The sequence below is a fragment of the Mus caroli genome, unplaced genomic scaffold (genome assembly GCF_978045245.1).
Source record: "Mus caroli unplaced genomic scaffold, Mus_caroli_1 scaffold_11, whole genome shotgun sequence".
In the NCBI taxonomy this organism is placed as follows: Eukaryota; Metazoa; Chordata; class Mammalia; order Rodentia; family Muridae; genus Mus; species Mus caroli.
The window spans coordinates 33,192,490-33,206,623 of NW_028227266.1; the positions used below are offsets into that span (position 1 = coordinate 33,192,490).

Consider the following 14,134-nt stretch of genomic DNA (forward strand, 5'->3'; position numbering starts at 1 on the left):
CCCGACAACACCTTGCCCACCTGCCCCAGAGACTCATTCCACACAGACAAAGGGACCCAGGGGGTCTGCGGCAGGGAAACACTTTCCTAATTTTTCTGTTTATGTGGACAATTTCATGGAACCTTGCTATATAGCTTCTTCTCTGGCACATGGGTATATTATGGTTCTACTATTCAAACTTCTTCCCTGTTTCTTACTGAGTGAGTGCAAAGCATTTAGTTTTAAAGACATGATTCTTCATTTATTAACCCTTGTTTCTCTCCAGCGATAAACATAAAGGATCCTAATCAGGATTCAATCTACGATTTGCTTTTTGCTTGTGATAAGTAATAATGGAATGGGTAAGAGTAGTCTTTGGGAAGGAGGAGATCAGGACAGAGTATTTTGTCCTACAACCCCATGATCTAAGAAAGAGCACTGGGAAATGACAAAGCTTTGGGTCAGAGCCAATGTTGGAGGTGAGACTATACTTTCCAAATTTACCAGAAGACTCAATAAAAGGTGAGCAGGGGATCTAGAAGTACAAAAATAGGAGAAGGGGTTACAGGTTGGGCAGCAAGTCTTTCTCTCTGTGGGTGAAAGAAGGGTTTTCAAGTATCACAAGACTGTCTATGGTTCAAACTGATCTGAGAAATATGAATGGTATCAAGGGGGAAGCTTAAGTATTAGCCCTTCATAGAATTTCTTCTGATTATTGGCTTATTAGATATTTTATTAATTCTAGTACTTACCTTCTAGAAAGAATAACAATTTAAGGAGACAATTTACACAGTAATTCATTAAGGGGTAATGACAGAACAACATATATGTTGACATATAGACATATAAACCATGTGAACATTAGCTTGTTATATATGTAGAGAAATAATATTGAATGGAAAGACAGCTAATTACATTGTTTCTTCTCAGAATTATAGACATAAGATGATTTTCACTTACTTCTTAACAGTTTTGATATAGTTATAAATATCCTTAAACTCTTATTGTAAGAAAAATATTGGAGTTGCCCAGAGAAACTATATAAGACTGGGAAGGAGGCATTCCATCAATGTGTTTAATCTTCAGAGACCCATGATATTTTTCTGGAATGGAATAAAGTCTTTTCCTGGGAGACATGATATTGGTGCTTGATGCATGTGGGGCTACGGATTGCACTCAGTCTTACATGTTCCAAATGTGAGTTCCATTAAAGGAGTCCTAAAATCAATATGGGAATTCTTTACAACAATAGCATGTAAATTCTAGAGCCCAGTCAGATTCACAGAGTTTTATAGTCTCAGTGTCATCTACTGGAAACTGTAGACTCTGTGTGGCAGAGAGAAACTCATCTTTACTTGGCAGAGAAAGTCTTTCAATTGTCTCTCATTCATTATTGTTGTGAGTATCCCAGAGTAGAACCCATCCAGTGCTCCAAACCTAGGAACCTGACTTTAGACTGAAATGAAGAGCTGAGAGGTGTGTACCCTTATTGCCTTGGTGAAAATCCATTTGTCTCTACATTCCCTTGGTCTTTACTGACAAAAGTAGTTCAGTTATTTCTAGCCCATAATGCTGTCAGAGAATTATGAGAGATAAGTGGGGATCATAGTAGAAAATGCCTAAATATAAGGCATTGTTAAATATGTACATGTTCCTAAGTTATAACAGCTACCTCAGAGATTCCATATAGCTATAATCGTTCTTCTTTTTCACCTTTTGGATCATAGACACACAGAGTAGACAGGCAGGACACTTGAGCTTCTGTCCTACTCTGTGTGTGGTGAGGGGTTAAATTGGATGGTAAATGATCCCTATTTTGGGAACTAATCTTGTCAGATAAATGAGTTCCTTATTCACTCTCTCCCCAACTACAGAAAAGCCTGTCAATAGTGCTGCCTATCAACCACGTATTAATAAAATTTGAAAACTTATAACCAGGAATTTCATTTTATAATCTTAGAAGTTGGACTGTCAGTCACTATAAAGATTTTTGGACCATTCTCTGACCTCTCCCAGGTTGCCTGTATCCAATCATGCCTTTTGTCTTTCCATCATAATCCTTATCATCTGATATGTTTATGGAATAAGCTAGATACAGATGACACAGGGAGGATTTCAACACATGAAACTGGTGACTAGAGAATGGTAAGGAACAAAATGAACACAAGGAATATAAAGGCATGTGATCACAAATATAGTTGAACACTTCAGGGGAGACAGGAAGAACAGGTGTTCAGAGATTCTTGCTATTCCATCTATATGTTTGTGTGTTTCACAGTAAAGGTGGCAGCTGATACCAAAATGATGGTTAGCAGAAAAATGTTACATCCCTGAAACTCTCACTAAGTTCTCTTCTACACACCAATAAACTCATACATTCCTTTATGTATTAGTCTTTGACATTGTCATCATTATAGTCTTTGTCTTCCTTAGAAAAAGTAATGGGATAAACTCATGAAAGGCTGATGTCATCTTTCCTTCAATCTCTTGTCTCTTTTCCTAAGGCTCTTCTAGCCACTCAGAAAGGGCCTGAACACTCAGAATACAGATGAAGTGTCAAGTTCTGTTTCTGTTTCCCCACTGTGCAAGGTACTGAGGTTTTGCTAGATGTAAATCAAAGGCAAGTCAGAAAGACTGTGGTCTCTGAAAGGGACTAATTAAGTCACTCACAAGTGCTTTGTTGCCTTGGCTTTCTCATATTTGAAAGGATGTCATGTAGATGCAACACTCTGGCAACCAGTTAATAAAACAATACACACAAATGAAGAGGGAAGAGATTCTCTTCCAGCGTGTGGTGATTTGAATATCCTTGTCCCAGGGATTGGCAGGATTTGAAGGTGTGGCCCCGTTGGAGGAAGTGTGTCACAGTAGGATTGGATTTGAGACTCTCCACCTTTGCCTTTGGAACAAGATTTAGAAATCTTGGCTCCTCCAATATCATGTCTTCCTGGACAGTGGTTCCTGCTATGATGATAATGGACTAAACCTGTGAACCTGTAAGTCAGCCCCAATTAAATGTTGTTCCTTTTAAGAGTTACCTTAGTCATAGTGTCCCTTCACAGCATCTGAAATGCTAACTAAAACACACAATGAATTGATGTCTTGTGATTAATTAAATAAAATGTTACAAGGTGTCTGTATAGGCTTAGTTCCAAGTGGTTGGAGAAATATAAACACAGACAAGATGTACCCTATTCTTGGAACATTATCAAGAAGATTCATTTGGTTTGACCTTAAATTTATGATTCTCTCACTCTAGTTGGATGCCTGAGGACAGACAATGGATATAACTATAGCTGAAATCTCTTGCTGGGACCTTGTCAGGAGGACCAATTATGTTCCACTCAGCTTCTGCTGAGTGCTTCCATAATTGTCCTTATGGACGGAGATAAGGCCTGGAAAGAGAAGAGTATGTTAGAGTGTAGGAGACAGAGATTACTATACTTCACTATGGGGATGCTATGACTTAAGTTGAATTTTCCCTTTCTTTATATGAGAAAGAGTGCTGACATTTAGCTGAACCGTACATTTGGTTTGCATTTATTGGAAAAAATCATACTACCATATGAGGAGAAGTTTTTGAACCATTTACACACTGTCCCTCTCCATACCTCACTCATTACTTCTGGGTCTTCTTTCTATAGTTTTGATTTGTGAATGAGTAGGGAACTCTTGGAGGGAATCATTGTTGACTTTAATAATATCAGGAAGAGTGGGATAAGAGTGCCATATTCAGGGTTCCTTCTGGTCTGCACCAGTTTACCTTGGGCACAAACTCTATGGCCATTCCCACAGCACCCAGAGGAGGCTCCACTCTCAGGGAGTCTAGCACAACCTGGATCTTAGGATCAGGGGTGAGTATGACACAACATCTGTTCAAACATTACCGGGAGATACTGGGACCAGTAGGACTCAGGGACACAAGAACCCTGTCCAACCAGTGATTCAGGTTCTTTTTTTTTCTGTGCCAGTGTACTTTGGACACAAACTCTTCAGCCAGTCCCACAACATCCAAAGGATTCTCCAATCCCAGACACTCTAACACAGCCATGTTCATAGGATACCAGGATACCATGATCCCGGGATTCCCCGATCCCAGGAGCTTGTTCACACCAGTAAGTCAGAGTTTCAGAAGCAGCTTGATTCCCAGGGACACTGATACATCCATAATATCAGGATCCCAGGATCCCAAAATCACAGGATCTCAGTGACAGCTGGACTATGAGGAGTTCTGACACAACTAGGGATACACGAAGGACAAGCCACAATCAGATAGTGAGGGCAGGTAGCACTGCAGATATTCAGGTGGCAGAAGGCAAGCATAAGAACATAAGCAACAGAAATCAAGGTTACTTTGCATCATCAGAACCCAATTCTCCAACCATAACAAGTCCTGGATACACCATCATACCAGAAAAGCAAGATTTAACCCAAAATCACTTCTCATGATGATGATAGAAGACTTTATGAAGGGCATAGATAACTCCTTTAAAAAATACAAGAGAACACAGGCAAACAGGTAGAGGTCATTAAAGAGGAAACCCAAATCCAGTAAAGAAATGCACGAAAACACAAGCAAACAGGCAAAGGAAATGAACTAAACTGGAGGACTTTGCGAGAGCACCTGCGGGAGACATCTTCCTTCCCGGACTCCACCAAGACTAGTCTGTAAAGGTGAGAGTGTGGACTACAGAAGCTAACAGCTTATGGTACAGATCCTGTTTCGGGCCTTCATCTTCTGCCAGGAGGCAAGGCTGAACGCCAGATATCTGTGTACCTTCCCTGAAAGAGGAGAGCCTGCCTGCAGAGAGTACTCTGACCACTGAAACTCAGGAGACAGCTAGTCTCCAAGGTATGCTGGTAGAGAATAACAGAATCATGAGAGGAACAAGCTCTAACCAGAAACAACTATAACAACTGACTCCAGAGTATACCAGATGGTGAAAGGCAGACATAAGAATCTTACTAACAGAAACCAAGACCACTCAACATCATCAGAACCCAGCACTCCCACCTCAGCCAGTCCAGGGGACCCCAACACACCCAAAAACCTAGAACTGGATTTAAAGGCATATCTCATGATGATGGCAGAAGACATCAAGAAGGTCTTTAATAACTCACTTAAAGAAATACAGGAGAATACTGCTAAAGAGTTGCAAGTCCTTATAGAAAAACAGGAAAACACATCCAAACAGGTGATGGAAATTAACAAAACCATACTAAACCTAAAAAGGGAAGTAGACAAAATAAAGAAAACCCAAAGTGAGGCAATGCTGGACATAGAAACCCTAGGAAAGAAATCTGGACCCATAGATGTGAACATCAGCAGCAGAATACAAGAGATGGAAGAGAGAATCTCAGATGCAGAAGATTCCATAGAGGAACATCGGCACAACAATCAAAGAAAATGGAAAATGCAAAAAGATCCTAACTCAAACATCCAGGAAATCCAGGACACAATGAGAAGACCAAAACTATGGATAATAGGAGTAGATGAAAATGAAGATTTTCAAATCAAAGGGCCAGCAAATATCTTCAACAAAATTATAGACTAAAACTTCCCAAACCTAAAGAAAGAGATGCCCATAAACATATAAGACTGGACCAGAAAAGAAATTCCTCCTGACACATAAGAATCAGAACAACAAATACACTAAATAAAGATAGAATATTAAAAGAAGTAAGGGGAAAAAGTCAAGTAACATATAAAGGCAAGCCTATCAGAATTACATCTGATTTTTTAACCAAAGACTTTGAAAGCCAGAAGAGCCTGGACAGATGTTATTCAGACACTAAGAGAACACAAATGCTTGCCCAGGCTACTATACCCAGCTAAATTTTAAATTATCATAGATGGAGAAACCAAAGTATTCCAAGACAAAAACAAATTCACACATTATCTTTCCACGAATCCAGCCCTTCAAAGGATAATAACAGAAAAAAAAAATACAAGGACAGAAACCACATCCTAGAAAAAGCAAGAAAGTAATCCTTCAACAAACCTAAAGAAGACAGCCACAAAAACAGAATGCCAACTTTAACAACAAAAATTGTAGGAAGCAACAATTACTTTTCCTTAATATCTCTTGATATCAATGGACTCAACTCCCCATTAAAAAGACATACTAACAGCCTGGCTACACAAACAGGACCCAAAATTTTGCTGCTTACAGGAAACCCATCTCAGGGAAAAAGAAAGACACTACCTCAGAATGAAAGGCTGGAAAACAATTTTCCAGGCAAATGGTCTGAAGAAAGAAGCTGGAGTAGCCATCCTAATATCTAATAAAATCGACTTCCAACCCAAAGTCATCAAAAAATATAAGAAGTGGCACTTCATACTCATCAAAGGTAAAATCTTCCAAGAGGAACTCTCAATTCTGAATATCTATGCTCCAAATACAAGGGCAGCCACATTCATTGAAGAAACTTTGGTAAACTCAAAGCACACATTGCACCTGACACAATAATAGTGGGATAATTCAACACATCACTTTCACCAATGGACAGATCATGGAAACAGAAACTAAACAGGGACACAGTGAAACTAAGAGAAGTTATGAAAAAAATGGATTTAACAGATATCTACAGAACTTTGTATCCTAAAACAAAAGGAAATAGCTTCTTCTCAACACCTCATGGTACCTTCTCCAAAATTGATCACCTAATTGGTCATAAAACAAGCTTCAACAGATACAAAGATATTGAAATTGTCCCATGCATCCTATCAGATTACCATGGACTAAGGCTGATCTTCAATAACAAAGTAAATAATAGAAAGCCAACATTCACATGGAAACTGAACAACACACTTCTCAATGATACCTTGGTCAAGGAAGGAATAAAGAAAGAAATTAAGGACTTTTTAGAGTTTAATGAAAATGAAGCCACAACATACCCAAACTTATGGGACACTATGAAAGCATTTCTAAGAGGGAAACTCAGAGCTCTGATTGCCTCCAAAAAGAAACTAGAGAGGGCACACATTAGCAGCTTGACAACACACCTAAAAGCTCTAGAACAAAAGGAAGCAAATTCACCCAAGAGGAGTAGATGGCAGGAAATAATCAAACTCATGGGCGAAATCAACCAAGTGGAAACAAGAAGCACTATTCAAAGATTCAACCAATCAAGGAGCTGGTTCTTTGAGAAAATCAACAAGATAGATAAACCCTTAGCCAGACTCACTAGAGGGCAGAGGGAAAGCATCCTAATTAACAAAATCAGAAATGAAAAGGGAGACATAACAATAGATCCAGAAGATCCAAAACACCATCAGATCGTCCTACAAAAGGCTATCCTCAACAAAACTGGATAACCTGGATGAAATGGACAAGTTTCTAGACAGATTCCAGGTACCAAAGTTAAATCAAGATCAGGTTAATGATCTAAACAGTCCTATATCCTGTAAAGAAATAGAAGCAATCATTAATAGTCTCCCAACCAAAAAAAGCCCAGGACAAGATGGGTTTAGTGCAGAGTTCTATCAGACCTTCAAAGATGATCTAATCCCAGTTCTTCACAAACTATTCCACAAAATAGAAGCAGAAGGTTCTCTACCGAACTCATTCTATGAAGCCACAATTACTCTGATAACTAAACCACAGAAAGACCCAACAAAGATAGAGAAATTCAGATCAATTTCCCTTATGAATATCGATGCAAAAATACTCAATAAAGTTCTCGCTAACCGAATCCAAGAACACATCAAAACAATCATCCATCCTGACCAAGTAGGTTTCATTCCAGGGATGCAGGGATGGTTTAATATACGGAAATCCATCAACGTAATCCATTATATAAACAAACTCAAAAATAAAAACCACATGATCATCTTGTTAGATGCGGAGAAAACATTTGACATAATCCAATACCCATTCATGATAAAAATCTTGGAAAGATCAGGAATTCAAGGCCCATAACTAACCATGATAAAACAAATGTACAGTAAACCAGTAGCCAACATCAAAGTAAATGGTGAGAAGCTTGAAGCAATTCCACTAAAATCAGGGACTAGACAAGGCTGCCCACTTTCTCCCTACCTATTCTACATTGTAATTGAATTCCTAGCCAGAGCAATTCGACAACAAAAAGAGATCAAGGGGATACAATTTGGAAAGGAAGAAGTCAAAATATAACTTTGTAGATGATATGATAGTATATCTATCTATCTATCTATCTATCTATCTATCTATCTATCTATCTATCTATCTATCTATCTATCTATCTATATGACCCTAAATATTCCACCAGAGAACTCCTAAGCCTGATCAAAAGCTTCAATGAAGTAACTGGATAGAAACATCACTCAAACAAGTAAATGGCCTTTCTCTACACAAAGAATAAACAGGTTGAGAAAGAAATTAGGGGAACAAAACCCTTCTCAATAGTCACAAATAATATAAAGTACTTTGGTGTGACTCTAACTAAGGAAGTGAAAGATCTGTATGTTAAGAACATTAAGTCTTTGAAGAAAGAAATTAAAGAAGATCTCAAAAGATGGAAAGATCTACCATGCTCATGGATTGGCAGGATCAATATAGTAAAAATGGCTATCTTGCCAAAAGCAAACTACACATTCAATGCAATCCCCATCAAAATTCCAACTCAGTTCTTCAACCAATTAGAAAGGGCAATCTGCAAATTCATCTGGAAAAACAAAAAACATAGGATAACAAAAACTCTGCTCAAGGATAAAAAAATGTCCGGTGGAATCATCATGCCTGACCTAAAGGTGTATTACAGAACAATTGTGATAAAAATTGCATGGTACTGGTATAGAGACTGACAAGTAGACCAATGGAATAGAATTGAAGACCCAGAAATGAACCCACACACCTATGGTCACTTGATCTTTGACAAGGGAGCTAAAACCATCCAGTGGAAAAAAGACAACATTTTCAACAAATGGTGCTGGCATAACTGGCAGTTATCATGTAGAAGAATGTGAATTGATCCATTCCTATCTCCCTGTACTAAAGTCAAATATAAGTGGATTAAGGAACTCCCCATAAAATCAGAGACACTGAAACTTATAGAGTAGAAAGTAGGGAAAAGCCTCGAAGATATGGGTACAGGAGAATAATTCCTGAATAGAACAGCAATGGCTTGTGCTGTAAGATCGAGAATCGATAAATGTGACCTCATAAAATTGCAAAGCTTCCTATTTGCAGATTATATGATAGTATACTTCAATGACACCAAAAATTCCACCAGAGAACTCCTAAACCTAATGAACAACTTCAGCAAAGTTGCTGAATATAAACTTAAATCAGTGGCCTTTCTTTCCTCAAAGGATAAACAGGCTGGGAAAGAAATTACAGAAACAACACCCTTTATAATAGTCACAAACAATATAAAATACCTTGTCATGACCCTAGCTAAGCAAGTGAAAGATCTATAATGCAAGAAATCCCAAGTCTTTGAAGAAAGAAATGAAAAATATCTCAGAAGATGGAAAAATCTCCCATGTCATGGATTGACAGAGTTAATATAGTAAAAATGACAATCTTGCTGAAAGCAATCTACAGATTAAATGCAATCCCAGTCAAAATTCTGACTCAATTCTTCATAGAGTAGAAAAAGCAACTTGCAAATTCATTTAGAATAACAAAAAATCCAGGAGAGCATAAACTATTCTTGACAATAAAAGAATTTATGTGTGTTCACCATCCCTGACCTCAAGCTGTATTAAAGAGCCATAGTAATACAAACTGCATGGTACTGGTAAGAGACAGTCAGGAAGATCAATGAATTAGAACTGAAGATCTTGAAATGAACCCACACACATATGGTTACTTGGTATTTGAGAAAGGAGCAAATACCATCCAGTTGAGAAAGGTAAACAGTTTTTCTTCTTTCCTTTTTTCTCTTCTTTTCTCTTCTTTTCTCTTCTTTTCTCTTCTTTTCTCTTCTTTTCTCTTCTTTTCTCTTCTCTTCTCTTCTCTTCTCTTCTCTTCTCTTCTCTTCTCTTCTCTTCTCTTCTCTTCTCTTCTCTTTTCTTTTAACTTTTTTCACTCCATATTCCATTCCCCACCCCGCATCCACCCTCTGTCTGTTCCACATCTCGCACCTTCTCCCCACCAACATGTCTCCACGTGGGTGCTCCCACCTCCAATCCCATCTGACCTCTAAACTTCCTGTTGCCTCCAGTCTCTTTAGGATTAGGTTCATCATCTCTGAATGAACACAGACCTGGAAGTCTTTTTCTGTTTGTTTTTTGGGGTCCTCATATCAGCTGGTGTATGCTGTCTGTTTGGTGGTCTAGTGTTTGAGAGATCTCAAGATTAATTGAGAATGCTGGTCCTCCTACAGAATCACTCTTCTCATCAGCTTCTTTCATCCTTCCCCAATTCAACAACTGAGGTCAGCTGTTCATTGAATGGGTCAAATATCTGCATCTGACTCTTTCAGCTGCTTTTTGGGTCTTTTGAAGGGCAGTCATGATAGACCTCTTTTGTGAGCTTTCCATAGCCTCAGCAATAGTGTCAGTCCTTAGGACCTCCCCTTGAGCTGTATCCCACTATGGACCTGTTTCTGGACCTTCTTTTTCTCAGGCTGTTTTCCATTTCCATCCTTGTAATTCTTTCAGACAGGAACAATTATGGGTTAGAGATGTGACTGTGTAATGGGGACTCTATCCCTCAGTTGATATCCTGTCTTACTGTTGTAGGTGGGCTCTATAAATTCCCTCTCCCTACTGTCAGGTGTTTTATCTATGGTCCCTCCCTTTGAGTCTTGGGAGTCTCTCACCTCTCAGGTCTCTGGTTCATTGTGGGGGTCCTCCCAACCTTCTATTTCCTGAGGTTGCCTGTTTACATTCTTTCCACTGGCCCTCAGGGCTTCAGTCCATTTCTCTCACCCAATACAAGATCAGATTTTCCTTCCTCCTACTCCACATTACACACTGTCCACTTTCCTTCCCATGTCCCTCCCTTCCTTCACAATTGTGATTGCTTTCTTCTCTCTCCCAAGTGGGTCTGAGTAATCCTCACTTGGGCAGTTCAGCTTGTGGAGCTTTTTGAGTTCAATGGATTGCATATTGGGTGTTCTGTACTTTTTGTTTGGCTAATATCCACTTATTAGTGAGTACATACCATTTATGTCCTTTTATGTCTGAGTTTCCTCACTCAGGATGATATTTTCTAGTTCCATCAAGTGTAAATATTAGCACTCTGGACTCTAAAAAGAAAGCATTTTAACAAATGGTGCTCATTCAACTGGCAGTCAGAATGTAGAAAAATGCAAATCAAGCCATTATTATCTTCTTGTACAAAGCTCAACTCGAACTGGACCATGGAACTACACATAAAACCAGATACACTGAAACTTATAGAGGTTAAAGTGGGGAAGAGCCTCAAACACATGGGCACAGGGGAAAATTTCCTAAACAGAACACCAATGGCTTATGCTCTAAGATCAACAATTGAGAAATGGGACCTCATAAAGTTGCAAAGCTTATGTAAGGTAAAGAACACTGTCAATAGGACAAAAAGACAACCAATAGATTGGGAAAAATGTTTAACAATCCTACATCTGATAGGGGGCTAAAATCCAATATATACAGGGAACTCAAGAAGTTACTCTCCAGAAAATCAAATTACCCTATTAAAAATGGGGTACAGAGCTAAACAATGAATTTTCAACTGAGGAATATCAAATACGCCAGAAGCCCCTAAAGAAATGTTCAACATCCTTAATCATCAGGGAAATGCAAATCACAACAACCCTGAGATTCCACCTCACATCAGTCAGAATGGCTAAGATCAAAAACTCAGGTGACAGCAAATGCTGATGAGAATGTGGAGAAAGAACAGTCCTCCATTGCTGGTGGGATTGCAAGCTAGTAAATCCAGTGTGGAAATCAGTCTGGCTGTTCCTCAGAAAATTGGACATAGTGCTACCTGAGGACCCAGTTATACCACTCCTGGGCATATACCCAAAAGATAATCCAACTTGTAATAAGGGCACATGCTCTACTATTTTCATAGAAGCCTTATTTACAATACCCAGGTGCTTTAAACAACCCCAAAGTCTTTCAACAGAGGAGTATATACAGAAAATGTGGTACATTTACACAATGGAGTACTACTCAGTTATTAAACATGATGAATTCCTGTTAATACATAGGAAAATAGATTGGACTAGGAAATATAATCCTGAGTGAGGTATCCTAATCAAAAAGAACACACATGGTAGGCACTCACTCATAAGTGGATATTATCCCAAAAGCTCCATATAATCAAGATACAATTCACAGACAACATGAAGCTCAAGAATAAAAAAGCCCAAAGTGTTGGTGCTTTGGTCCTTCGTAGAAGAACAAAATACTCACAGGAGCAAATATGGAGATAAAGTGTAGAGCAGAGACTGAAGGAAAGGCCATCCAGACACTGTCCCACCTGAGGAATCATCACATATACAGTCACCAAACACAGACACTATTGTGGATATCAAGAAGTACGTGTTGAAAAGAGCCTGATGTGGCTGTCTCCTGAGAGTCCCTATCAGAGCCTTATAAATACAGCAAAGGGTACTCACAACCATTCATAGGACTGAGAACAGTGTCCCAAATATAGGAGTTAAAGAAAGGACTGAAGAAGTTGAAGGGGATTACAACCCCACAGGAAGAACAGCAATATCAACTAATTAGGGCCCAAAGAGCTCCCAGGGACTAAGCCATCAACAAAGAAGTTCTCATGGCTCTAGCTGTTTAAGTTGCAGAGGATGGCCTTGTCATGCATCAATGGGAATAGAGGTCCTTGATCCTATGAAGGCTTGATATATGTCCCAGCAAGGGAATTGAGGGTGGGGAGATGGGGGTGGGTGGGCAGGTGGTGCCTCCTCATAGAAGCAGCGGGGGAAGGATAGGGTTTCCGGGGAGGGGACTGGGAAAGGGGATAACATTTGAAATATAAATAAAGAAAACATCCAGTAAAAAAAAAGTGTCAAATTTATTCATATTGAGTTTGTATAATTTTGACTTTCTAAAGTTGTTTTTCCCCACAGATCTCACTTTAAAAATATCCTTTTCCTTTAGAGATTAAACATTGTATTCTATGTCAGCACCACGATGGGTTCAGATGCTGCACTGGCATGAAATCATGCTGGAACCTTGGTATATGTACACAAAACAGGACTTGTCCAACAGAAAACTTGTATTATTATGAATGTTTCACAGTTAAGCAAGTGTTTGAGAGACATGCAAAAGTGCCTCCAATAGTACCCACAAATTTGGATTTAAGGTATAGAGGGAAATTTGGATCCCATGGTTCCGATGACACACACCAAGGCATGGCTCTGGTGGAAGATAGGCATTTTGGCTGACTATAGCTAAGATATATAGATGAGATGCAGCTGCAGCCCTGGGTTTATACTAATTTCAGAAAAATTATGAGGTTCTAGATGGAGACATGTTGATGACATTTGTTTTTTGTCTTTTTAGGGTTATACTTTTTTTCGTTATGCAAAACTTAATTGTAAACTCTGTGCACCTGGAATCTATCAAATATTCTGTGAAACAGTTTGCTGTACTGATAAGAACTACTGTAATGATGGCAATGTTAACTTAGATACCTCATCAATACTTATAAAGGATATGAATAAAAAGAAAGAATTGAATGATGACTAAAATAATGAGGATTTAAATATCACATAACCCCATATTCTTGACATTTATAAAATCCAGGTCCATACTCCTCTCTATGTCAGTAAATATTCCCATACAACCCAGTGTTTTTATTTCGACATTTCAATTAATAAAAAAGAGAAAAACTACAGGTCACAAAAACCTCAATTCTGCCTTCTGTTGAATGTTCTAGTTCTGGTTGTCTGGTACCTACTACTCCACTTCATTTACTCTTATGTTCTGATGCTCAACTGGGCTAAAAACACCATTGCAAAAAGGATCATTTTCTCATGGATCTTCATGTTATGGATCAAGGAAATCAGCCTATATAGAAACAGGGCCAAGGAATCGTATTCCCAGAGGAATGACTGGCAGAGGGTAAAAGAGGTAGAGGGAGGGTTTGTGTTAATCAGAGCTGGAAAGACAATCAGAAGTTAGAAGGAATTCTGAAAATTAAATGCAAGGAATAGTCAGTATATTTGATGAAGTTCTAATGCCTACCACATTTTTGGGGAAGTCATCTGGCCA

The 14,134-nt window shown here is 38.8% G+C and overlaps 1 protein-coding gene across 1 annotated transcript; it reads left to right on the plus strand.

Annotated features, from left to right (window-relative positions):
• Positions 1-332: 332 nt before the first annotated feature.
• Positions 333-13,609, plus strand: LOC147001987 (prostate and testis expressed protein 13-like). Its single transcript, XM_085828233.1, has 4 exons — positions 333-341; positions 3,304-3,364; positions 13,016-13,158; positions 13,424-13,609. The coding sequence occupies exons 1-4, from the start codon at positions 333-335 to the stop codon at positions 13,607-13,609; spliced, it is 399 nt and encodes a 132-aa protein (XP_085684359.1).
• The last annotated feature ends 525 nt before the right edge of the window (positions 13,610-14,134 follow it).

Excerpts from the sequence above, each read along its gene's own strand:
- LOC147001987 (XM_085828233.1), top strand. Across the intron at positions 3,365-13,015 it reads CATAATTGTCCTTATGGACG|TAGAGATTAAACATTGTATT; the intron begins GAGATAAGGCCT and ends ATCCTTTTCCTT. Across the intron at positions 13,159-13,423 it reads ATTATTATGAATGTTTCACA|GGTTATACTTTTTTTCGTTA; the intron begins GTTAAGCAAGTG and ends TTGTCTTTTTAG.